The sequence below is a fragment of the Micromesistius poutassou genome (genome assembly GCF_964030765.1).
Source record: "Micromesistius poutassou genome assembly, chromosome: 5".
Taxonomy (NCBI): Eukaryota; Metazoa; Chordata; class Actinopteri; order Gadiformes; family Gadidae; genus Micromesistius; species Micromesistius poutassou.
The window spans coordinates 17,192,374-17,219,873 of record NC_140275.1 but is presented as its reverse complement, the minus strand read 5'-3'; the positions used below and the strand labels follow the sequence as shown (position 1 = coordinate 17,219,873).

General features: G+C 42.7%; 1 protein-coding gene across 1 annotated transcript in view; it reads left to right on the top strand.

The window, feature by feature from the left end:
* Positions 1-27,500, top strand: part of grid2 (glutamate receptor, ionotropic, delta 2) — a gene marked incomplete at both ends in the record, with an annotated part of 386,320 nt that overhangs the window by 231,910 nt on the left and 126,910 nt on the right. Inside the window, 2 exons of the mRNA XM_084468194.1 lie at positions 100-387; positions 16,113-16,318. Of these exons, the coding sequence (XP_084324320.1) occupies positions 100-387; positions 16,113-16,318 (494 nt within the window). The remainder of the gene's footprint in view (positions 1-99; positions 388-16,112; positions 16,319-27,500) is intronic.

Below are 27,500 nucleotides of genomic sequence, written 5' to 3'. Positions count from 1 at the left end.
CCCACTCCCTTCCTCCCTCCCCCATCTCTCCCCCTTCTCCCCCTCCCTACACCCCTCTGTTGTTCCTTTCTCCCTCCCTCCCCTCCCTCCCACCCCCAGCCTGTGAGCTGATGAACCGGGGCATCCTGGCGCTGGTCAGCTCCATCGGCTGCATGTCGGCGGGGAGCCTCCAGACGCTGGCCGACGCCATGCACATCCCCCACCTCTTCATTCAGAGGGCTCCGGCGGGCTCGCCCCGCTCCACCTGCCCCCCGACCGGCCGCGTGCCCGGCACCGACGACTACACGCTGATGGTGCGGCCCCAGGTCTACCTCAACGAGGTCATCATGCAGGTGGTGTCCGAGTACGGCTGGCAGAAGTTTGTGCTCTTCTACGACTCCAACTTTGGTGAGGATAACGGTTTCACAGCCTCCAACCTCGGTTTTCTTCTTATACTTCTTCTTCTGTTATTTATAGTTGTATTGTATCGATTTTTTTATTTTGTGGATATATAAATATAGATTCATTTTCAGATTTTCATTCTTTTCATTTTGTTCTTTCATTCTCATAATCCGATATGGTGCATTGGGTCTGGGTGAGGGTAAACAGGAGGTTTTCATAGTTTCAAAGGGGAGCAACTCATATACATGCTCAGGACGAAGAATTTGTCCTCTCTCTCTCTCTCTCTCTCTCTCTCTCTCTCTCTCTTCTTCGTTATCTCTTGTTATTTCTCTCTCTCTGTTCTTCTTTAAATCTCTCTCTGGCTGTTGTGCGTTCCATCTCCAGCAGCACATCCCTAGAGAAAGGAAGTAGTTTGACACAACTGGTGCTACAGTGACTGGAAAATAGGCTCAAAATGTACCCTGATAGGCCAGGAATATCTCATTGTGTTTCGACACTGTTGCTGTTGAATATTTGTAGACAAGGTCAAAATCCATACCGTAGCGCAAATTCACACCGGTGTACTTTCTATACTGTTTATACCATACACCCCTAGTAGACACTGTTGATGTTGATTTGTTGTAGTAAGAAACTGTTGATGTTGAATATTTGTAGTTAGACACTGTTGCTGTTGAATATTTAAAGACCGGGTAAACCAAAAATAATTATGGGTTTTGAGTTTATAATACCACAGGAAAATATATTATTAACCACCCTGCAAAATTTGAAGGACTAAAAAAATCGCGAAGTATATAAAATTATGCTTCAAAGTTGATGAAAAATGAGCAGTAATCCCTGGCTCAGGACGGTGGGGGCGTGTGCGCTGCAGGCCAGGAAACCACGCCCATCACCGGAGAGCCAACTGCAAACTGACAATTCAAACCAGACTCGTGAGCGGTAAAACCATAGACGGGTGAAACCACAGAATGCTAGTGCGCGGTTAATGTATTTATACCTAGAGGGCAGCAGGGGGCGGGTTTATGTGAGTAAGACCGCTTTACGTAACGCGGTCCTCGATGTAGACCCGCCCATTTTAAACCTGCACACAGAACATTCTCTGAGGCCTAGCTCCTCAAGGAAATGATGAATGGGAAAAATATTTTTTACATGTTTTGAGGGACACATTGAAGGCCTAATTAATATGATAAGAAGAAAAATACTGAATTTGGTTTACCCGGTCTTTAAGCAATAGATCACGACAGGCTGTGGTATGGTGTGGCTGTGGTATAATGAGAACATTTCACTGACTGAAGTGATCTATTGCTTTTATAAAACGGCTACGTAAGTATGGCGAAATGAAAGTCACAGACACCCTCAATTTTGAAAAAGCAAGAAAGTCAGAAAAGCATTTTTTTTAACAAATACAAAAAAGTAGTCCCTCCTGGCTGCCTGCAAAGTGTACAGTGGTTGCTATGCAACACACTCTAGCGTCCTTCAGAGAGAAGGCTAGGCTAGAGACGGTAGCTTGGTTCGCAGGCAATTTAGCCTACTATCGAGCAGTTCACTCACCGTGCACCTATTGCTTTACAACATTCTCCATCAATCAGTATAATTTTAGGCTTCAGTGAACTATGCTATTGCTTTTATATATAAATAAACAACAGTTCAAGTTAGGCACGGAGTGATACTGGACTCTGTAAACTGAACGGTTGTCATAGCTGTGTGTATACTCTCAATATACAACAGTTGGGAACCAATCAGATTGCTTGATTTAAGCCACCCATTTTATAATTGTAGTTGGACACTGTTGCTGTTGAATATTTGTAGTTAGAAACTGTTGCTGTTGATTATTTGACGCACAAAAGCTTGAGCTACTGCAGCTTAAGGATAGGGGAACTGCAGTAGGAGGAGAAGTTAGTAAAGGCGTCGTCTGTGTGAAGGATTGCACTGCATGAGCTCAGTGGTGTGTGACGACTGGATGTGCATGTGACCTGAAAGTACTGAGAGTTTCGCAGCATGCCGGAACATTAGATGGCTAATGGATACTGGTGCAGTTAGGTGGTCCGTCACTGTACGGATAACACATGCACGCACACACGCACACACGCGCCCACACAGGCATGTAACCATACACAGATGCACACGCACAAACGTGTGTCCATGCAGGCAACCACGCACAGAAACACAAACACACACAGACACACACACACACACATACACATACACACACACATAGACCTGCACCCAAATGGACAAAAATGCTCACACATAGACACACACACACACACACACACACACACACACACACTCACATATATATACACACACACACATACACATGCACACACCTACACATAGAAGGGCACACACATGAACACATAAAAATACATTAGAGAAGGGTCATGAATATAACACATGAATAAATCAACAGATATAGCTACCTAGCCCACGCTCATATTGACTCAGGCGCTCGCTGATTGCATAAATTCTCAGAAACAATGTATTTTTGCACAAGGTAAACAATACTAGATGGTTACTGTGCAGAGCCAGTTATCAAGATTCTCTGTCTTTGTTTCGCTCTCTCTCTCTGTCTATTTCTCTCTTTCTATCTTTGTCTCTCTTCCGCTCTCCCTCTGTCGCCTTCTCTCCCTTGTTGTCCCTCTCTCCCTCAGTCTCTCTCTCTCTTTCTCATCATCTTCTCCCTCTCCAGTCCATTAACTCTAACACCAGATTAGTAATGTCCCGTGTCTCTTTTATAAAGTGCTACTCTGTCTTTTCACTCTCACAGCGCTTCTCCGCAAGCTAGCGCGCAGCTATGTGGCTGTATGCAGACATTGATGTATGCATAGCTTCTGTGGGCGTCTGCGTGTTGCATTTGTGCATTTGCATTTGTGTGTGTGTGTGTGTGTGTGTGTGTGTGTGTGTGTGTGTGTGTGTGTGTGTGTGTGTGTGTGTGTGTGTGTGTGTGTGTGTGTGTGTGCACGTGCGCGCTTGCAGGGGCAAACGATGATCTAACTAATATGCTGTGGCAAGTAATGTGTGAGCAGGAGGACATAATAACTCAATAACTCTTTACTCATAATATCACCATTTGTTTGAACAGTATAAACACACACTCCCTTATACATTCTGTGCAGTGTGCATACATATCTACCCATAACCCATAATGCTTTGCAGCCACTATCTTGTGGCATCAGCCTTCCTCCCGATGGAATGGAATTAGAGAAGCTCAGTACAGAGACAGGTTATGTCGTTAACACATGAGGAAACATGCCCCTATAGATTTAGCAACCAAGAGTCCCAGTCGCATTCTGCCGTCTGCTCCCTTAAGTTGCTTTGAAACTGCCTTCTTCAGCCAATTTCAGCTCAAGCTGAACACATTACAAATGAGGGCAGTTGTCTTTTTATGGTGTTTCTGGGACACCCAAACATCCTCACCTGTGTGCAACGCTCTCTCTCTCTCTCTCTCTCTCTCTCTCTCTCTCTCTCTCTCTCTCTCTCGCTCTCAATCCCTCCCACTTCCTTTCACTCTCTCTCTCTCGCTCTCTCTCTCTCTCAATCCTCACTCTTTCTCTCTCTCAATACCTCTCCCTCTCGTTTTTTCTCTCTCGCTCTCTCACTATCTCTCAATCCCTCTCGATCTCCTTCTCTTTCTCCTGCTCCATCTCTCTTTTTTTTCTGATCTCTCCCTCTCTTTCTCCCGCTTTCTTCCCTCCCCCCCTCTCTCTCTCTCTCTCTGTTGATGTAAATGTAATTTATTTTCTTTGGTTGCTGCTTCTTTGTTGTTTCTTTTTCCTTTCTTGCTGTCCTACAAAAGAGTAGTCATCCAAGATCAACTGATTAAATTTTAACGTGACACAATTTTGAAGGTTTTCTTTTCAAACCCAATATGCTCGACTCCTGTTCAAGGCAAAGTAGTGAATGTGGTAGAGGTTCAATTGAATTACTGTTAAGATCTAAATATTTATATTCATGGAATAGGCCTGGAATTGAAGACATAAATAAACCGAACTGGACATAAACAATCTGAACTAGGCATTTGTGGACGAAGTCTAAGGCAGGCGGTTAGTAACATGTCCTTGGCAGCAGAACGAGCAAGTGAATGGCTGTGGGTAAGGAGAAAACATACTTCCTGGGGTGCAAGCTAAGGTTTGCGAGCTGACTAATGTACGAACATGTTTGTTAAGTCAGGGTTAGGGTTAGGGCTAGGTGTATGATGCAGTAAAGATGGATTAAATGTGGAAATGTGGTGGCAGCATAGAGGGGGGTGACTCCAGGACGCTGGTTTCATTGTTTAGCCCTCAGGAGGTGTCGTGGGCCTAACTTAACGAAACATCGGTGAACGAGGGTGCCCACTTGATAACCCCAATGACATGCTGCATACTGCATACTGCTGTTAGTTGGGCCATTTGTCTTGTGTTTTTCACCATTGGTTGGTAGCTTAGTGGCCAGTGTGCTTGCAAGGTTAGTTTGGGCAGGGGCCCAAAACGAACCTTGTTTTCCTTGGATTTTGGTACAAGGGATTATAACATCTAATCCTGTGTATTAATGAAATACTGTGGTGATGTGAATCTATGTTGGTGAATTCCAATTTACCGAAGTTACCACTTTTTACTCGCCATTACATTCAAAACATTGAATTGTATTAACAATAACACTCAACATTAAAAACAATTTCATAAGCTATGATGTGTCAGAAGGGAAAACCTTTTTAATTAATGTCAAGATTCTACATTACCGAAGGGAAAAGTTTGCTGGCCCGAGAATACATGCATATAGCTAATCAAACCACTTATCCACATAACAACTGAAATCATTGAAAATAGCATTGCAAATGAAATAGTTTGAATATGATTTGCATATTGAATGAAAAATGTAATGAAATGAAGAACGAGAAACAAAAAGCAATTAAAAATAGGACGAATAGGATGACCCCGTGATGACGGCAGGGCCTGGGAGGGGTGTGGACTCACGAGGAACAGGTACACTCGCCGACCTAACGCCCCAAGAGCCACGGAAAGCCGGGGGGGGGGGGATCAAGAGAGACATGAAGAGAGGGAGGGGAGGCAGAGTGAGAGAAAGAAAGAGGGCGAGAGAGATGGAAACAAAACAAAAGCCGACGGGGCTGCAGTTCTAACGGCGTTGACTCATACCCAGCCATGTGGGGCAAAACACACACGATGGCTACTGGCATTCCGGGCAGGTACGACCCCCCCCCCCCCCCCCCCCCCACCCCCCCCAGAGAGCCGCGCTGCGTCCTCAGCAGCCGAATCATGAGGAACAGCAACAGGAGGGAGACGGGGACAGAAGCAAGGGCAGAGGAGCGAGGCGTGAAAGGATGCAGAGTTGCCACTCCCTCCCCGTGGTTCGCCCCGGGTTGTGTCCTGCCCCCAACTCTCTGAGTAGAATGCCATTGACTACAAATCAAACCCGGGAAAAGTGGCTTGACATGCCATTACTTTCGCCGGACACCTTTTCACCCACTAAAGGCAGACATAAAATATCAGTGCGGGCCATTAAAGTGCTGCTTTACATTGGGCTGGAAGGTAGTATCAGGTGGAAGGTAGTATTTTTTTTCAGGTTTTTTCCAATAAGGACGCAAGGAAGGGATTCAGAGAAAACTCCATATGCTAGATCGAAATATAGATTAATATGGGAGTGAGAAATGCGAGGGAGACCGTGGAACTAGTTAAAAGTAATATTTCCAATATCCGGTAATCCCGTGGTAGATTATCAGCTCTCTTTTACTTCCGTTCTTCAGCTTAATGTAAGGAAGTGAAGAAGGAAGGTGGGAAGGAAGGAAAGAAGAGAGCACTGAAGGAAGGTAGTAAAGAATTAAGGAACGACAGAGGTAAGGAAGGAGGTACACACAGAAGGAAGGAAGGATATAATGATGTTAATAATAAAATAACATGTTGCGAGGTATTCTGGGTACTGCCTTTAATCCACTCAATGCTGAGGTGCCTGGGGCATGGACACAAGTTGCCAGAGGTAAAGTGGTGGAACAAAGGTTATAGGAATAACAAAATTACAACACCACAAATAATTCATCAATGACTCGTAAATTCAAACATTGTGAACAAATTGGCCACTGGACGTTTCATGGTTATAACGTTTAATTAACAAAGTGATAAGGCCAAAAAAATTGCAACAAAGAAAAATATTATATCCCACACTGTCCACATCATCATGCCGGGAAAAGTCAGAATGAAAAGAGAAAAGTGAAACAATCAAAAATGGAGGTCTTGTCTATAGAGACCTAGAAGAGACAAAAGACACCGGAGGTCACCACAGTCTGGGGTGAAACCCAGAAACATGGCAGCTAGCCCACAACATGCACACAACAAAAACGTAGAATGCCATGAAACCAGAAGAGAAAAGTAAAAAGCCTCTCCACAGGAGAGAGGGAGAGAGAGAGCGAGAGAGAGAGAGAGAGAGAGAGAGAGAGAGAGAGAGAGAGAGAGGTTGTAAAACACATGGAGACAAGTCAAGACATGGATGGGCAGGACTTTTTGAACACTGAGAACACAGCTGAGTCTGGGGCACCTGTGACCTCCATGCGTGCCGTCGATCGCTGCCATCCGTTATGCAGTGCTCTGGCTTCCAAGCAGCAACAGGACATATGGATGTTAGAGGTCAACGAGGGCGTGCACAGAGGAACACAATGCCTATGCAGCAATCATTGAAGATCGAAAGGCATTATAACATCACCCCACTGCTTGGATCTGCTCCATGAACCGTGTTAGGAATCTCTAAACGGATACATCCTGAACTGTAATCACCGTATTAATCAATGTGGCACTGTCAGGATTGCCAATTGCAGAGAAGAAATTTGGGAGATTCATTTTTTCAAATCCCTCATGGGTTGAGTCTTGGAAAGAGGGTTCAGGCTCTAAGGCATCATCCGTCACAGCGTTAAGTAAATTGTAGTATGGATCCCGCCATGATTGTCAAAGGAGCGGTCTGCAACATGTCACACTCCCAGAGGTTGTCATGATGATGAATGACACATGGTGACTCTCTGCAATTATGGAAATGAAACTGAAACATTGGAACAGGAGTAGGCATGTTGAAAAATATGAAGCTAAAGTTAATGTAAAGGAATATCATGTTGTAGTCTGTGTGTTAAGTTTGAATTGTGATAATTGGGACATGCCTTCATGCAATATAGGATGTATATTTGTTTCTAGAATAGTACAGTATTAGAAATAAAAACACTCAATATGCCACCATGTAAACTAATACAAACCTGTTGCTCTCATAATTAGAAATTAGAAAAAAAAAAAAAATGTTATTATATACATTTCCTGCTAAATGATGTGATCTGATACAAAGCACAACAATGTCATTGCATTGAAGTGATGTTTGTAGTGTTGTTTTGACATTACATTGCACTCTTTGTGTTGTGTTTCAATGGCAATCCAGTAAAAATCTGTATAACATAGAAAAACTAAACAGAAACAGAAAAAAACCCTGAAACAAACAGAATCTTGTCATTCATTTATAATATGGACAATTCAATATGGTTTCGGTTGGAGGCTTCTTATTGATTGTGGTATAAGTAACTTGTTATGAAATGCAATAAAACCTAAAGCTAGTGCAGTTTGGAGAAACAAGCCACAGTAAGCTAGAATTGAAAAATATCCAACAGAGAAAATCCCACACGTCCCTTCAGGCCTCCCTCCAAAGCCAATCCCCCAAAACACCTGATAAGCTCTCAAGAGTTCTCCATAGCTCTGCTTAGCCCTGTGGAAGACTTTGGTCATGCGCAATGTGTGCATGTGCAAGGGGCGTTCAGGTAGCCGGTAGGTGAGTAGACAGGCAGGTAGGCCATCCAATCCTTTCATTCGGGCCTAATGAAATGATTGGAAAGGCTTACAGTTCTCCGACAGCCGCCTGACTTTTTTGTCAGAGCATTAAATGTATTGATTGCTTTCGGTACTAGCAATTTAAAAAGGAAAAGGAAATAATGCTTCTCCGACAGATTGTCTATCCTAGCTTTAAGTATTTGAATATTTTGAGGTGAAAAGAGCCTTGTTAAATCAAAAAAGTGCATTAAATAGGCCAGTTATAGCTCTTTTGTGTGTGTCTGCAAGTTTGTGTGCGTGTGTTTGCAAGTGTGTGTATGTGTGTGTGTGTGTGTGTGTGTGTGTGTGTGTGTGTGTGTGTGTGTGTGTGTGTTTGTGGGCGCGTGAAGGATTTCAAGTGTGCGTGGCTGTGTAAGCGTGCATGCGTGTGTGTGTGTGTGTGTGCGTGGGAATGTATGCAAGTGTGTGCGGCTGTGTAAGTGTGTCAGCGGGGTGACAGGTGCTTGTGTGTGTAGTGAACCAGCGCAGTCTCCCAGATGAGGATCAGCTCTTCCCTCTTGACTGTGAGGGTGCTTCAGCACTCGGTCCATGACCTGCTCCGTGTCATACGCCGTGTTCCCAGAGCACGGTCTCCAGACAAGGAGAGAGACACTCCAACCGCACTCTGAGGGAGGATGAGTAATGCATTGGAATGCATCATCTTAGAGTCCAGATTGGGCCGCCTCTAAATGTCATACAGGCCGTGGTATTTATGATTTATGAAAAGATGGTGGTGGGTGACTTGGCGGTGTGGATATCCGGGGAAGTTTTTTCAGTTCAACAAATGCTCTTTTTTTTGTCTATGTTTGTACAATATATTTGGCAGTGAGTTGACATGGTTGAATATTTGAAATGTGGTGACATTAACAGGTGTCAAACAATCCAGAATGATGTGCATGTTATATTATAGGAATTTTAATCATATAATTGTAGTTAGTGATAATATAGAAATACAAACACGCATTCAGCGTTCTCAATTAATTTGTCATAATGTATCCAAAAACTTTTAATAGGTTTAGAAAAGTATATATTATTTGTTATTTAAGTGTCGCTCAAATATATATATATATATACAGTATTAGGGGTGCACGATAATTATCGGGCCGATAACAGAAATTATGTCATTCCGATAAGTCTGATATCATGACGAATAGCCCTGATAACATAGCCTATATAATTTCAGTGCCCCGCTCCCACTAACGCTAAATGAAAGGTCTTATCGTAACCCTAAAAGTAGGCCTACACATCATACAATCATTTACAATACATGAGTTCACAACTGCACGCAGATATAGAAAATGTTTTTGTTTTTTATTGTGTTACACCTTTCCTGCTCTCGGCTCCCAGACCGTAGTCGAGGAGCACAGGGGAGACGTTCCCTGTGGAGATGTTGATGTTCTCTCGGGGGTACCACCCTTCACTTTGACCGGCAGTGGGTCTGCTTATAGGTCGGAATATGGTCGGAATGAAGCGGCCGCCGATGATTAACAGGCTGGGTACTTTATTCTTAGTTTCACTAACTTTACAGTACACGTTTGCACAGACACAACCAGACTCGTTTGTTACTTTACTAAACTGACAAACGCTACCGCTCGCTCTCCTTGCTCGTCAACACACTCACATACACACACACACACACACACACACACACACACACTGTCATTCCCGCGCACACACATACACTACTCTCATAACACTTATTATTGACAACAGTCCCGGCCTTCCACTCCCTGTTTTCTCAGTTAAACACAGAAATCAACTACATTTGTCCCAGTGTTTGTTAGATGTGAAATGAAGCAAAAAAAGACAATTTTCCTCCGGTTACGCAGTCATTCGCAACGCCTTCCTTATTCGTCGTTTCTTCTATTTGTCTGTAACTCATGCTCCAATCTTTCATCGATTTATGTGGATGTTGTGGATGCAACGGAATATATTACGCATCGCTGCAGCAACATTAAAGATGATCGCGATGAGTTCTGCCCATTCTGCCTCCGTTGCTGTCTGCGGTCAGACCAAGTCGATACCAAAATTCAAAAAACGTGACGGTACTAATTTTTCTTAGTACCGTAGGTACCGAAGATGCAATTCCTCCGGATGTCACGTGGGCAGCATATACACCTACACGGGAACATGGAAGACGGCAACTGCAGCTGCAGCGAGTGCGACGGCTCCGCCTCGACTCGTCGATAAAAAGAATAGCGAATAAGAGTCGTGTCTGGAAGTAGCCTACTTTGCGTTTGGAACGCTGCGCCGCGCCACTGTTTCAGACGGGACCCGTTTCAATGTTGTGCTTCTAAACAAGCATGGTACGACTGCGTTCGGCATCACTTACTTGATGTTGTTTTGATTGAAGATCGGCAGGTTGTAGTGGGTGCGGCGGTGAATGTGTGTGTGCGTGCGTGTGCGTGTGTGTTACAAGCGTATGCAATTTCAAAGTAAACAAACCAACTCAAAGCTGATGCATGCATCCAAAACTATTCGTTCAAAACCAAATAAACAAATCAAAAACAGCGTTGCTTATTCGCTTCAAATACTTTTCTTTTCAAAACTTGGTAATTAATACGGCGCGGTACCGAGCGGTTGAAAACAATGTTGGCGTCTCCTGTGGCTGCCTTGCGCACCTGCATTATATTACTTAATATTAGGTTGTAAGTTATGTTTTAAACCCCGCCATGCACGCAAGTGTAAACGCGAGCCGCATAGCTGCATGACTGCCTGCTTTCAGCGCATATTTTTTTTAAATTATATTATTACTTGAACGCTACATGCCACTGTTCTTTTTTTGTAATGTTAATAGTGGTTTATTTTTATTCATTACTTGAAGGCTACATGCCAGTGCCAGTGTTTTTTGTAATGTTTAAATGTTTTTAATAAATAAAGTACATGGGATTTATTGTTTTGTTTTTGACCGTGGTATCGAATTGGGTATCGAGAATCGTGGAATTTCACTGGTATTGGTATCGACTACTAAATTTCTGGTATCGTGACATCCCTAATATATATATATATATATTTCAACAATTTGTTTAAAATGTTATTCAGTACATTGTATCGAGATATAACTTTTCAGAATGTGAACAAAGTTATTTGATATAAGTTTTTATTCAATAACAATGTATATTTGCACCAGCCAAAAACATTCAAGGGGATAAATGGTGGGATTAGGAGCATTTTGCTAAGATTAATGTATTTGTATTTGTGAAACGATTAATTATTCAAACCCTCCCATATGAGTGCCAAGTCAGCCTCGACTTAGTCAACCCAGTCTTTCTCCTTAGTCCTTTTTGCTTATTGAAGGATAAGCAAAGACAGGCAAACACACCAGCTGGGAAAGAAACAGCTAAGGCTTGAATCATACAACATTTGCTGACTCGTAAATGGACAGGCAGGCATTAATCCCTGTTACGAAGCCGAGTTTAAAGCAAGCCTAACAAGCAAAATAATCAGCCACTAGTAAAATATGGCCGGCCTTTTTTTTTGCATTATTTACCATCTGCTAGTGATGCTGACAAAGGCTTCTTTTTTGATGATGGCAATTTAGATTTCCTGTGTTGCAGGAAGTAGTGTGCTTGATGTTCGAAGCTGGGTCCTTTTGATGAAAAATGGTGTCGGATAAAAAGCGACGCATTAAGTTCTAACACTATTCTAAATGAAGTGTGTGTGATCATTATGCGTGCGTAAAAAAGTTTGTGCTATGTGTGAGCCACTCCGCAGATTGAATGTGTGCTTTAATAGATGTTTGCATGGCGTGAATAGAGGCTGATGGTGATCTTGTGTTGTTGATTTTGACTTGCAATTATTATTGTAATTACAATAACCATTAGATTCAATGTTTATTTTTGTACAGCGTTCAGAATGTAAGAATAGACTAGAGCAGCATTCTGGGCTTGTTCGTTCGTGCCTAGAAGACTTGAACACATTGCACACACAAATCAACAGCACACGCGCGCACACACACAGGGCTTAACGAATGCTACACACTGTTGTTGCAGTAGTTTCACTTGAAGTGAAACTCGAAGTGAAACTACTGCACCTGAGCAGAACCAAGTGCTGTTTGTGTAGGAGATTAGGAGGGGACCAAAAAAGCAAAAGAGAGAACATGTCATCGTCGGTTTGGAGGTTGTTCACAATTGCAGAGGACAAGAGAACGATTGCTATTTCCAATAGATGTTCAGCTAGGGTTTCAAGAGGAGGGAAAAATACACAAGTTTTTATCAATACTTCTGCACAATGGGAAAATTACAAAGTACCCTGCCCTAAACAATCGCTCAACTAAAACGCTATTAATCCGGATACGTCTCACTTCTCAAATGTTCCCAATGTACTGTATATAAGGATACAATCACTTTTTTTTTATTTTCTCACTTTTAAGTGTATTATGTTAGCTCTACAACAGTAAAAAGCAGGTAAAGAACTGAGGGAGGGAATTCACCGTATAAAAAACAGGTTCAAGTAAAAGATATTTGTACATTGGTGGAAACTATCGCAGACGAAAAGTAAGCCTGGAGAAAGGCAAAACAGCTAACAAAGGAGCACACGCGTACTCGTTGAGTATTTGATTTTTTTTTTTTGTTTCTCTTACATCCAACACAAGTTTAAAATGGCTCTTTAGAGATGAGTGCTTCTCCTTGACAGCTTTGTTTGGAAGCCATGGCTCCTTGGGAGGTTTACATCGTCTAGACCCACAGGAATACCACTGTTCGCGTCTTTAGTAACCCGCGTCAGATGCGTATATTCGGAATGTGGATTTCTGTTCCAATGGCTTTCGAACATGGTAGAAATGTTTCTAACACTTCCAAAAGACATAAATAATATTTAGATGTGTGCTGTTTTTAATACACCCTCATGGTGTAGTGCTTGGCTGCGGTACACTTCACTTCAGTTTTGATGTTCGGACGCCTACCTGGATGGTCATCATTGTAAATATTTGATCGCAGGGGAACTCCACCACCCAGGCCAGCCACTAAACATTGGCAAATGTATTAATTATTATATTAATTATTAAATTAATTATTAAATTATGTATCAAAATTGATTATGCTTCAAAAATTTCCAAAAAAGTACCCTCCAGTGTTAACTGCTAATTTGGTTGACAATTATTATTGACATCTGTCGGTTGGTCACAAACTTCTGGTTATTAACTTATCTTTATCGGCCATGAGCAGCAGGTCATTATCGGTTATATATTGGCCTTTGGCCGTGAGACGCAGGTCACTATCGGTTATCTTATCGGTTGTAAAAAGATACAACTGAACCCTGAAATGACTACATGATCAGAGGTTATGGTATGGTAATGTACCTAAAGCGACAGTTCAATAATGAAGACGACGTTCCCCTTCTGTTTATCATCGATCTATGTCGGGTCTTAATTTCCCACGCCGTCATTGCAAACCCCTCCCCTTATCGCTCAACCAATGAGAATCTCATACATTAACAGGATTACAATTACACGCCAACGGCTTGTTTTCATTGAGAGCACTCCTCCATCCCCTTCACCTCCGGGACTAAGCTCCACCTGTCTACGAAGAAAGAGATTACGTCCTCCAGGGCCGAGACACTCCATCCATAGTCGCCACCCAGCGTCTAGACGCCATCAGGGGGGAATCATATCCCGGCATACTTCCATCCATCGTCCCCATGAAGAATCATTTGATGGTGAATAATCGCTAAATTGTGTTGTCAATAAATGTTGTGGTTCATTTGAAATACTAATTCCTCCTGATTTAAATGGTATATAGTGTCTTGGATGCTTAAAGGGGATATATTATACCACCAGGTGTGAGTGTGATTAGCCATTACAAGCCGTTTTGAAAATGTGCAGCTTCTAACATCACAGGTGGGCCTGTCCACCTAGATGTGTGCTGGATAGATCAGTCTACCAGCCTACACAGTGGACTGTAGCAAACGTTGCTAATCTACCTGGCATACATCTAGGTGGACACGCACACCTGTGATGTCAGAAGCTGCACAAAAAACGGCTTGTAATGGCTAATCACACTCACACCGTGTGGTATGTGTGGTATATAATATGTGGTATATAATATGTCCCCTTTAATGCTAACACCCAAATACAGTATCACATCTATTCAGTTATACATATGCACTATGCTATTCTTACACACAAAATATCCTCAGAAACAGATTTGCAGTTCCAGCCAGCTGCTATCTGAGCTATGTGTCTGCCTTTGCTTTTGTCTGTTTTGTTCTGAATGCATGCATGGGCAGTGTGTGAGGAAGAGAGGGAGAGAAAGAGAGGCTGGTCTGCTATTGTCACTCCCTGTGTTTTGTCATGCTTGCACTGTGCAGGGAGACATGCAGATCAATTCAAGATTTTGAAAAATATTTGTTCTGAATATTTCTCCTCTGCTGACAACATTACACTCTGAGCTGCAGACACACACACACACACACACACACACACACACACACACACACACACACACACATTCTCTCCTGAACTATGATTGCCCTCATGTAGTGATGACTTGACACTGGTATGTTACATGGAGGCCAAAGACCAGCAGTAAGCACCCCAATCCACAAACACACACACACACACACACCCAAGCCCTTTAAAAATCATGATCAATCTGGTTAACGATGACAAGTGACAGCGGTGTCATTTAAATTTCCCCCTGAAATCAATTACCAGGTCGTTACTTCATGTTACAACTCCCTCATACTCACGAAACCGGGACCCACAGGAAGTGAAGGACTGACTGAGCTCAGACTTCGTCAGCTGTCTGTGTCAACTAAGGATCATAATTAGCTGTACTTGCAATGTTAATTATTATAAAAACTGATCATATAAAACTTTAATTCTATCAGTTGTATTACCACACATGAAAATACATATCAGGGAAAAGGGAAAACATGTAGAAGTCAAGGGTTTGGATACCAAGCTATTTGTGTGCAAATAATGATTTAAATGTTGTTGTGTTATAGTTGTTATAGTGACATCAGTTGTTTACCAGAAAAGCTTCAGTTATGCATTTGTGTCTTTATAAATACTGTATTATATGTAGTTTAGGGTGAACTTTATTGTAAATTGATCGCAATGCTGACATTATTAATTCAAAACTTTGTTTGTGTTATGCCAATAAGTCACGTTACACTGGTGGATCATCCAGATTTACAGAGCATATGCCTGATCACAGTCACTTTAGATTAAAATAAGTATCAGAACAGCCGCAATGACCTCTGGTCCAGATATGCACAGATGGCTCAGCGACTACAAAACAGAGGGAGATGGATAAATTAACTAAATCATATTTTGTGAGGAAACAGAGAAGACAAAAGATAGCCAAAGACAAAAATCAGACTTATTATGGTATTTTTTAAAAACATCTCATGAATAATAATGTTCATATTCATGGTTTGTTTTGTTTGGCCGACAATAAAATCCATTCAGCAGTGTGAACAGTTGGGAGAGCAGGCGTAAAGCCAGGTACTGGTACTGCTAGTGTGAGGGGTTTGAATTGTTATGGTTTTGGAGAACTGTGCTCACCATGCAGGTTGATATACCGTGCAGCGCCTTGGCTTTGATTCCAACCTGTGTTCATATTCTCGACCCCTCTTCGTCTTTACCCCAATGCACAATCCAAATCCCAAAAAACGTTGATTGTCCATAGGACAAGACACAGAGGAATCTGCTTAGGTTAATGCCTGCATTAAACAAACATTAAACATACCAACCATACAACGAGAAGTCTGTGAGGAGGAGCACCTTCCCCTCTCTCAATCAAGGCAGAAAACCCCCCACTTCTGCCCCCCCCCCCTTTGAAAAAAAGGGTTTCCACCTAGTGGCATAAATGTATACATAATCCCTCCTTGTGATTGGATGGATGTCCACAGCGTCACTAACCTTATGTCTTACTGTATGTCTGTCCCCCCCCCCCCCCCCAGATATCCGGGGTATCGAGGACTTCCTGGACCGCACGTCGCAGCAGGGGCTGGACGTGTCCCTGCAGAAGGTGGAGGCCAACATCAACATGATGATCACCAGCCTGTTCAGGACCATGAGGACGGAGGAGCTCCACCGGTACCGCGACACCCTGCGCCGTGCCGTGCTCTTCATGAGCCCCGCCACCGCCAAGGCCTTCATCACCGAGGTAGGACGCACGCGCACGCACGCACGCACGCACACATTGTGCACATACGGGCAACTTCTTCGACATTTCACAGGAAGCATTTGTTGACCCACCCTTGTCCTGAACTTTTGAATCCAAAAATAACACCTGAATTCATGTTATTGCAGAGCTATCTGCCTTCACTTTCACTCTTCATTTTTTATCTGTACAGAAGTATACGTCGTCTAGGAATGCAGCCTTAGAAACCTTTTGAATACATGTACTTCCAGGATTTTCCAAAAGAGAGCAATTTCAGAATTTCAGCGATATCAGAGTTTCATCAGAATTTCCTAACCCTATCAGAATTTCTAATAATGAATAATTGTATTAACTATTTCGTAATAATGTCTTATTATGTTCAATGCTTGGCTCAATACTTATAATTGGTTATACAGACCCACCCCTACCAACCCACCCCCCCCGACCCAACCTACCCTTCCATCCCCACCACCTGTCCCACCCCGCACAGGATAGGGCTGAATACACCTAGTACACAAGAAAGACTACTCTATCTCAATGCTGGTCCACATTCAAGACCGGACACACGCACACACGACAAAACAAAAAAAACAAACAAGTATTATACATTTCAAGGATTTTTTATTATATTGTATAAATTTTATAGGTCAAATGTTAATATTTGACCTGTGGTTACTTGTGCATAACGTAAACCAGAAGATCTCTGCTCTTTGGTCAAATGAAATGGTACACCTATTCCATTGTGTGATTCTTAGCAGATTCTCTGTGCCTACATGTATTAATTATGTGCCCAAGTGCTCGGTTATTGCCCGTGGCCTTTGGAGCTGAATCAAGCAATTTCTCTCCTAATTAAGCAGATCAATTGAACAGTAATTACTTATTTTCCTGCCCCCATGCCTTATACATGAGGCTGGGAACATGACACACATGGGCATTTACATTATAAATAGGGATATACTCCTTACATCTCCCTGTATTCTAACAGGCTCTCTCCCATGTCTCCTCCCCCCTATCTCTCTCTCTCCTTCCTGCACGGTTCATCCGCCAATTTGTCCCTTTTTTTCCTGTCTAGCCCTGCAGAGGTAGACAATTAGGAAGAGCTTCTTCGCCTCTTGCACGTAAATGATACAGAGGGTCATGGTTGAAAGCAATAGGCTGCAGTGTTGGGTATGAATTTATAATGGGGAGGGTATATCGTAGGACGCTGCTTAATCCCATGTGTCGTGTTCTCACCGCACTTTAATTAAAAGTGACCTCAGAAAGAGCAATCAGAATCTCATTTGGTTGGAGGCATGACAGAAAAGGGGTTAAGACACACAAACACATTTTGTATGCGTGCGTAACTGCACGTGCACGTACGTGTGTCAGTGTGTGTGTGTGTGTGTGTGTGTGTGTGCATAGAAGCACATCCACAGACATTTAATGGCCATTGAAAGTATAAAATTGACATTAATGTTCTTAAAACGCATTTAGGTTCATTATAAGCACAACATAATATAGACGCTTCACTCCTGCCCACTCCATAATTGCATGTTTTTTAACACACTCGGTCTTTGAATAAGAGTATCTGCTACATGACGAAATAGGGAAGTGGTTATTATTATTGGATCTTAAAAGCATATTTTATTCTTGTCCTAAATAAAGTCTTCTGAAAGCAAGTAAATGTAGCATCGTCGCGTGTCGTTCCAACAGAGACGGTTCATCCTTCCTGCTCTCTGGTTGGCGAAACACATATTTAACCTGCATTAGTCAAATGAAGGATTTATAGAGATTGAGATGGATGAGATAAAGGGGAGAGTCCGTTAATGTGGGTGTTGGAAGAGTGATGATTGAAAAATGTTGAATTAACTGAGTGAACGTAAAGGCGAGGCAAAGTTATGAGGACGGAGACAGCAGATGAATTCCAACAGATCGCTTGTACCCTGTTCTTATGCTCTCAGTTATCCAACAAATCATACAGATCACCCTCACACAGGAACTGTGGTTAAGTGAGCCACATGGGTCTATTGAGAGACATGACAAGACAAGTGGTACTAATGGTAAACATTGACGAGAAAACGGGAGACAGTGGTAGGATACTTTGCTGTCATTGTGAAAGTGGAAGGGATGCAGTGAAAGTGGCACACAAATAAAATCATCAGGTTGGGGAATACAACAGATTCACTCGTTCTTAGTTCATTGATCATTGAGAAAATCGGACTGAAGAAGGATAAAGCAATGGCAAAGTAACATTAACAAAATGTCAACATAATAAACACGGAGGAGCTGACAAAATAGTGCAGTGCCGCATACAAAGCCTGTCTTCAACAACGCAGAGACTCAAGCCCTGATTGCACATCAGGGTTGTCATGCATGTGTTGCTTGTCACTCCCTCATGCCATTTTTCTATGATTTGTATTTTTTTTTGTGTGTCCATGCTGTGATGTAAGCCCAGCAGGGAGGTGTGAAGAACATCTGTTGATTTTTCAACAGAATGATTCCGACAAACGCACACATGCACAAACAAACAAACAAACAAACACACACACACACACACACACACACACACACACACACACACACACGTAACACTCTATGGCAATCTGGCAAATGTATGACCACCTACCATCCATGAGGGCACTGTATTTCATTCAGCTAACTCTAAAGGGAACTGAATTGTTTTGGTTGGAATTTAAATAGCTTTTGTGAGCTATAGTCCATACTGATAATTTGACTGTATTACCATTCAGTAAAGTGAAGCATATTCAGTTGTTTATCATCGTCAATTAAATGTCCTCTGTATGTCCCTCAGCAAATCAACAGTCTACCAACATTGTATATATTTAATTTGCATTAATCTGCATTCCCTTTATTCAATGTCTATCAGTCCAATTGGTAATTTGGTTTTGCATACAGAGATTTTAAGAACACTAGCATGCTTTGATGATCTAGACTTTTGTCTCACAAATCATTTTGGGTTCATAATGATCATTTGGTTGTTATTTTTTTGTTAATTCTTACTGTTCTGCTAACCTCATCCTTTTATGGTGTGAAAAGAGCAACGCAAGATTGTTTGATACAAAACTGGGAGATATCTACGGTATTTGGGAATTGGGGGGATAATTAGAGAGATGTGAGACTGAGACGCAACAAAGAGATGCAACTGGACTGGGAGCAGGAAGGAAGGAAATTGTAAAAGGAAAGAACAGCAATACAAACTATAGGACCAGGGGAGGGATTCAAGTGGCTATGTTGTTCAAGAACTCCAAAAAGTTAAAGTTTAGGACAGTGGAGGCTTAAGGGTACAGATGTAGACAATGGTGTTTCTCTGTACAACACTGCATATATTAGTATATACATCTATTAATTACACACACATATGCCACACACACACACACACACACACACACACACACACACACACACACACACACACACACACACACACACACACACACACACACACACACAACCCATCAGGCAGAGATAGCCTGTTATTTGTTTCAGTTTTCAGAGCAGCTGAAGGGCAGTTAAAGGGCTTTGTATCTCCTCTTGAACTTTATCACTAGACAGATATGCCATTATGGTCACACCCTTGTGTGTGTGTGTGTGTGTGGGGGGGGTGTGTGTGGGGGGGTGGGTGTGTGTGTGTGTGTGTGTGTGTGGGTGTGGGTGTGGATGATTATCTGACCACATCACATTGAGAAAGCCTGATGATTGTTGAGCATTACTGTCAGGGTTGAAATGTGTAGGTGCTATATGTATGTGTGTGTGTGTGTGTGTGTGTGTGTGTGTGTGTGTGTGTGTGTGTGTGTGTGTGTGTGTGTGTGTGTGTGTGTGTGTGTGTGTGTGTGTGTGTGTGGGGGGGGGGGGGGTGTATGTGTCTACGTTGTAAGGAGTAAAAAAGGTGAGCACTATTGACTGGTGTTCACTTCAGTACTTATGGGGATGCCGGCAAGTACTTTGGAGGTTATACGTGTGTGTGTGTGTGTGTGTGTGTGTGTGTGTGTGTGTGTGTGTGTGTGTGTGTGTGTGTGTGTGTGTGTGTGTGTGTGTGTGTGTGTGTGTGTGTGTGTGTGTGTGTGTGTGTGTGTGTGTGTGTGTGTGCCTGCCTCACGTCAGCCAAATTTGTTCTGTTTTTTTAACGTCTCCCCCCTACTGTTTGTTTACACACTGGCATAAAAACCATATCACATGGACATAAACACACACACACACATACACACACACACACAGCTAGTTGACAGAAACACAAATGTAATGTAATGTAAAATGTAATGTAATGCAAATGTAGATGCAGGCTGTAAGCAGTAAGCATCTGCATCCCCCTTCCTTTTATGCTGAAAACCTTTCACCAACGGTTGACCTCCTATTCTTCCTCTTTGGCTGTCATGCCTCTGGAATTACAAAGTGTTACTAAGCATCCGAGCACACGTGTGCATCCATCCGTGCATCCATCCAGGGCTCCACCTACATGTCGGAGCCACTCTCCCCGATTTGAGCAGTTCATTGAGCCTGCATTATGAATGACAGGGCCCATCCACATTCTCGGAGGTTCCTCTCCTCGTGTGAAATCATGCATTACGGGAGACGACCTCACCACCACCCTATAATGCAAGCATGCGCATGCACACACACACACACACACACACACACACACACACGCACACACTCTCACACACACACACACACACACATGCATGCACGCAGATATACAGTACATTAGTTAGTTGTGAAACCTTCAGGGTTTTTTTCCAGCAAATCCTCCAGAATTGGGTTTTTCAATAGGTTTTTCAGGTGAGAGTGAAAGGTATAAAATAATAGGGGTAATTGAATGTGTCCATCCCGTCCACATCACTCCTTTGTTTGCTTCTATCACTGTGGCTGCTCCAATGATTTTGGACACTCGTGTGTAGTGTTATTTATGCACTGTGTGTCTTTAATGGGACGGAGAGCATGAGGAGAAAGATAATGAAATAAAAGGAAAGATTAAAGTGGACAAGGAAATGGGGAAGGCTGTTCAGCCAAGAAATTAAACATCGGGAGAAGATATATTCCAATGAGGACAGTAACACGGAAAAGAGACAACTAGCACAGCCACGTGAGAAAGATTGGCACAAAATAAAGAATAAATTTGAGTAAAATAGGAAAAATGTCTGTCAGCCGAGCAGCAGGAGCACTGAGTGCCTGTACAATCAATGGTTGCTCGAAGACAAATGACGAATAAAGAAAAAAAGTGCCAAATGTGGTTGGGTACACAGACGTGAACCACTTGAGGTCGGCTGTTGAAAAAGTGCTGCCTGAAACCTGTAGTGTTGTGCGCTACGTGTGTTCTTCTCTTTGCTAATGTGCCAAAAAACCATCTTCAGGGCCAATTGTCCAATTGCAAAGGAAGTGCCGTACTGCCCGATACTCATGCCTAATTCGGGTAATTTCGTGCGCTATGTGCATATCTTGGATGTTTGAGAAAAACATTTTGTTCAAGAACAAAGTGTGTGCTGTGTGCATACTTTGGTGACACGCAGAGAGAGAGACATTTAAGGAAACGGTGTAATTTAATCACAGCTAAACGATGGGCACCTCACTAAGGTGCCCATCGTATATATATATACACTATATATATATATTGACCTTCACTCCAGCCCCCCCCTTTTCCATCGCTCTATCTAGATCTTCGTCCATCTTTTCACCATTGTATTCTTTCATCTATTTATTATCTGTCCATCTATCCAGCCATCTCTCCATCTATTTGTCCCCCCGACCCCCCGTTAATTTATCCATCCGTCCTTCTCTTTGTCCTTCTAATCACCCATCCATGTATCATCCAGTTTCATCCAGGGTTCTGCTGGCGAATCTCACGGTGTAAAGTGTAGTTGTTCTAGTTCTGAAGCCTCTCTAATCGGGCTTGTTCTGCAGAGTGCAGCCCAGACAATGTCCCTTGTGTCCCTTGATAAATGGCCAGCCTCCCTTTCCATGCATTAAAAGAAAAAAAAAAGTTTCATTTTGAAGATCTCACAATGGTGTGTGTGTGTGTGTGTGGTATTTTTCTCTTGGGTAGCTTGGGTATTTTCAGGTTTATCAAAAGGCCAGTCCTACACCAGACAGCACACAACAAGCAAACACATGCGTCTTCATCATATTTATCCCTTTATTGTAGCTGTTGTCCTGTTTCTGTCCACTTTCTCCATTTCTTCATCTGCTGGATCCCCTGGATTCCGCCATTCATTGTTGTGTTAGTGGTGGGGATTATTATCGTCTAATCCTCTCAACTCTAATGCCGTCTCTCTCTCTTTCTCTCTCTCTCTAAATCTCTCTCTCGCTCTCTCTCCCTCTAAATCATTGTGTGCACGACTGTACACATTTTAAACACACACACACACACACACACGTGCGTGTTGACTCAGGCGCTGTCTCTGGGTAACGGGGTCCGACTGGGGGGTCAAACAGCTTCCCATCCGTGGCGCCAGTGGCTGATGAGGAAATGAAGAGAGCCGAGCTGGCAGTCAATGAAAGGACAGAGCCTGTAATCTGCTGTCTTCTGCCTCACGAGGCTTCCCCTATCTGGCCGTAACATCTCAGCCTCGCTCCTAATATTAGACTGCAGCTCATGCTCTGTTGCAACCGGTTCTCATATCAGGACGTAACATCCCAGCCTCGAGTGTGTGTGTGGATGATGGCTGGAGTATGATTGGACTATGAACCTGTTGCACATTGACTAATCAGTATGCAATAGCCATCTCCACACACACTCAGGGAGAGATCTCCTGCACAGCAGTGGAGCACCTGTAATGGCTGGGTGAGCAGCGGGGGAGACAGGACTCAGAAGCGTGACTCGGGAGGCAGAAGTCTGTGTCGAAAGAGTGAGTCTTTACTAGCGGATAGGTTGGTACACGGATAATCAGTTGGAAATCAGGTAAACAATCTGGCAGGGAGAAGACCAAGACGTAGTCGGTAGTAAATGGGCCGTAAATATCACTAGAAAAATGCTGAGACGTTTGATACAAAGAACAATGACGAACTGGCACAGAGGAAGGTAAACAATGACCAAATACACCATGAGGGGAATGTTAATGAGACAGGGGAAAACAATTAAAGTCAGTGAGTGACAATCAGAGACACGAGAAACATAAGGACAGGGAGTGAATCAATCAACGAAGGGGGCGAGATGTGACAGCATCCTTGGGATGTTAATTTACTGGGCGGAGTGGGTTGCTATACGGCATTTCAGAATGTTTGTAAACAATAGGCGTCAAGATACTTCTGGGTGGCAGAATGCGAGCGGCTTCCACTGACCTAAAGCGAGTAGCCGACCTAGGCCGACCTAAAGCCGGCTACTGTAAACATAGTTACATAGTTAAAAACATTGTTGTTGATCTGAAGTTGAAACGATGGCGAAAACGTTATTAATATAATATAATATACTGTATATATCCCGTAGCACCCCGCAAGAACAAAATCATTCATTCAAGCCATTTACTCTGTTTTCTCGATCAAAAAATGAAAGTGACTTGCTGAGGATGGTGCATACAAAGGAACATAACAAAAGCTAAATATTTACATATTCATTATAAAGAATTTAATCAAAATATTGAATAATAATTCATCTTGGATTAGGATTCATCTTGGTAAATAACAACAACAGACGTGAACACACGCACACACAACACACACACACACACACACACACACACACACACACAATCGCACACATGCGGGCACACAATAGTGACACAGAGTGTCTGACCTTGCCTGAGGCAATTTCAGATAGTATAGTGTCTGACATTTCAGGCCAAAGGCTAATCTTTTTAATGCACAGGTGCAATTCCCTTTCTGCTGTTCTTGTGCTCTTTATGAACACTGGGTCCAGCTTTGGTCACCTCTTTATGTCTTGGAGTGATGCCTTACAAAAATAAATACATTTTACACTCATTCTTTATGGTTGCATCGCTCCATAACTCTACATTCAGAGCCGATGGCGGGAAACAGCATAGCACCGAAAGTAGAACCTGGTTTCTCTGGTCAGCATGTGGTATGGTGGTTCTGTTTAGTTTAGTGTAATGTTTTATTAGCCATGATATTGTTCTGCTGGGGTACTAATACATTAAGGCAAAATTGTTTGCCATACGTCATATTGAGCATATATATTGAGTGTTTTGTGTTTGGATACACACATGGGATGGATGATAAAAGTGTTTCCTTGATAATAAAGCCTCATGAGCAGTATTGGACACACTTAAACCAGGCTATTTATTCTCTCGCCGCTGTACGGTGAAGGGAATAGGGCCGCATATGACGGCACATCATATCACAGTTAAGAATCACTGGCCCTTGAACGAGTTGTGTAGAGTCAACACAATGAATATATATCTCCTTTAAAACAGCCCAACACACACACACACACACACACACACACACACACTTAGAAACACAGCCGTCTACCTTGCTTATATCAAACTAAATCATGCGACAGCGTGATGTTTAGCATTTCCTAATTTTTGCAATTCTTTTATCAAATCTTAGCTTGACTGACATAAACTCACTCACACTCACTCACACACTCACTCACTCACTCACTCACACATTCCAACTGAGGATGATTGATGTTCCTGCGGACCCCGCTCACAGCAGATCCCGCCAGGGCGCTCGCTGTCTTAACACTATATTACGTGTCGGGGATTAGGAAGGCAGACTCTGAGACAGAGCCGTCGGGGATAGGCCAGAGGAGAAAGTCGGACGTGTGAAAGACAATACTAATCGTTAATGGTAGCTCATGAGACATCTGATTGCTTCTTGCTCTCTTGTTTCCCATCAAACAGTCACGACAAATCAATATTGTCTATGTGGTCTGGTGGGGGACGCTTTGTGTGACAGCTTGTCAGCATGCCCTGACATTTTGTGGCATTTGAGTTTGAGTGTGTGTGTGTGTGTGTGTGTGTGTGTGTGTGTGTGTTTGTGTGTGCATGCATGTGTTTGTGTTTTTGTGTGTTTGTAATTATGAAAGAAAACAACAAATCAAAGAAACATTGTAATTTAGATATTATATGATACTGGAACACACACACACACCCACACACACACTATTGTACAGGCAGATACTCTGGCATTGGAAGCCTGTTGTGCAGTGGTGTGTGACCATATTTGGATCAGCCTCATTAAGGAGACAGTAATTGGGGTGATTTAAAGTCATTAGTTATTTGGAAAATGCTCAGAGCCCCCTGACACCCACGTGCTTCCTGTCACACTGTGGTTCAATGGGCTCATGACTTTATTACAGGCCCCGCTGTGTTTCAAAGTAAAACCAATTTATTCCATGGAAAATTATTTTAAAAATCCTCTTTATCCTGCTGAATATCCTAACCAATATACTGCCACTATTACTACTATAACTAACAGCTTCAAGAATCAGTCAACGAGTTTAATAGCGAGAAACTCTGAGAAAACAGAACAAACACATATTCTGTCTAACTGTGTGTTCACACCAAAAGACACATTTTTCGCCTGGTCACGCTGTCGCAGAAGTTTTGCTGCGCGACAAATCAAAATATGTCGCTGTGCAGTTATGTCAGGCGAACTTATTCGCACAGCAAATTTTGTCGCACAACATCTTTTGCCCGCCAACGGTGCTTTATGCCAATTCATTCTCATCAACCATGGCCGAGATAACCACCATTGCATGTCTTTACCTGTTGTGGAAGAGGGAGAGACGTCGGAATGCCCGTCGTTTATGGGTTCATAATATAATCCGGAGGCGCACACCGCTTTGTGCCGTGATATTATATATATTGTTTATATTATATAGATATTTATATATTATATATATAATATCATATAATATTATATCTAGAGCTCCGGGAGTCGCAAACGGCAACAATCACTTTCTCCTCCAAGCTGTGGTTCACTGCGGAGTGCAGGGAACGGTTGGCCCAGCCGGTTGAACGGTGATTGGCTGTTTTACGTTACTTCACCCACGTTACCCACAGGGAGTGAACGCTGATTGGCTGTCTCACGCGAATGCCGCGGCAAAGTTCAAGTATTTCAACTTCAGCGAAACTTGTCGCGCTGTAAATCCCTGCAAATCCTCATGAACGCGCTCGCCCGTGACAGGGAAAAATGTTGCGCCGTCAGTCAAATCTTGTCGCAGGTTTGTGCCACGTCAAATTTCGCCCGATTCGCGTCTCTACGTTGACTTTGTATTGAAACGTGTCGCGCCATCGCATTTGGTGTGAACACACAATAAAAGGTGTGTTCCGTTACCAATATAAAAGCACTTTGACAGATGAAAATATGTTTTTGCAAAAGTCTGAAAAATACAGTATTCCAAAACAAATTGTGCATTGCAAAACCCACCACAACAGCAAATGTTTTAATCAAAGTCTCCCAAGACCTTAGATACGCACTTGCCGGTGAGTAGTGTATCCATGTAAGTAAAAATTACTCTCTGGGATGCCTCTATCTTTATTAGGGCCAAGACAGGGGGTAATGGAAAGACAAATACTATAAAAGAGAGTGGAGGGTGGTTCTCCAGTGTGTTAAAGCAGTCCGGCCTCTCTTAATGGGGCTCGCAGTAAGAGCTTGTGAAGACGGGGCAGGGGAGTTGGAGCACAGAGGGTTTATGGGTATTCATGGAGAGGGAGACGATGAGCAGCGTCAGAGGATCTGCTGAACTATACAGAATAATTTAGAGAGAAAAATGTTGGACAGCCGGAATTCTTTTTGAGTATTACTTCTATTTTCTCCTGTTGTTAATTTAGCAAAGTGTTGAGTTAACTCGTATTCCAGCTTGAGAGGGCTCACAAAAACATAAGATGCATCGAGGGGGCTTCATTATTTAACACAAGAACTGAAACAAACCACCTGAGTAAGGTTTATTTAAATGTTTCTTGAAATATGAAAGCCATTTCTTAAACTCCACCTGGAAACCCCTGGGTTTAGGTGGGCGTGTAAAGTATATTAACAGGGTTTGAAGAGTTTCTCATAACTCTAATGGAGACCCAGAGATTGTTATTCATTATATGAAGGTTCAGTATACACTTGGAATGAGTTTTGCTCTGGGTTCATTGTTCAACTCAAATTATGACACAAAATTACAGATTGGGTTCGTTCTCTCTCTCTCTCTCTCTCTCTCTCTCTCTCTCTCTCTCTCTCTCTCTCTCTCTCTCTCTCTCTCTCTCTCTCTCTTTTGGGGCGGCATTATCTCAGGAGGTAG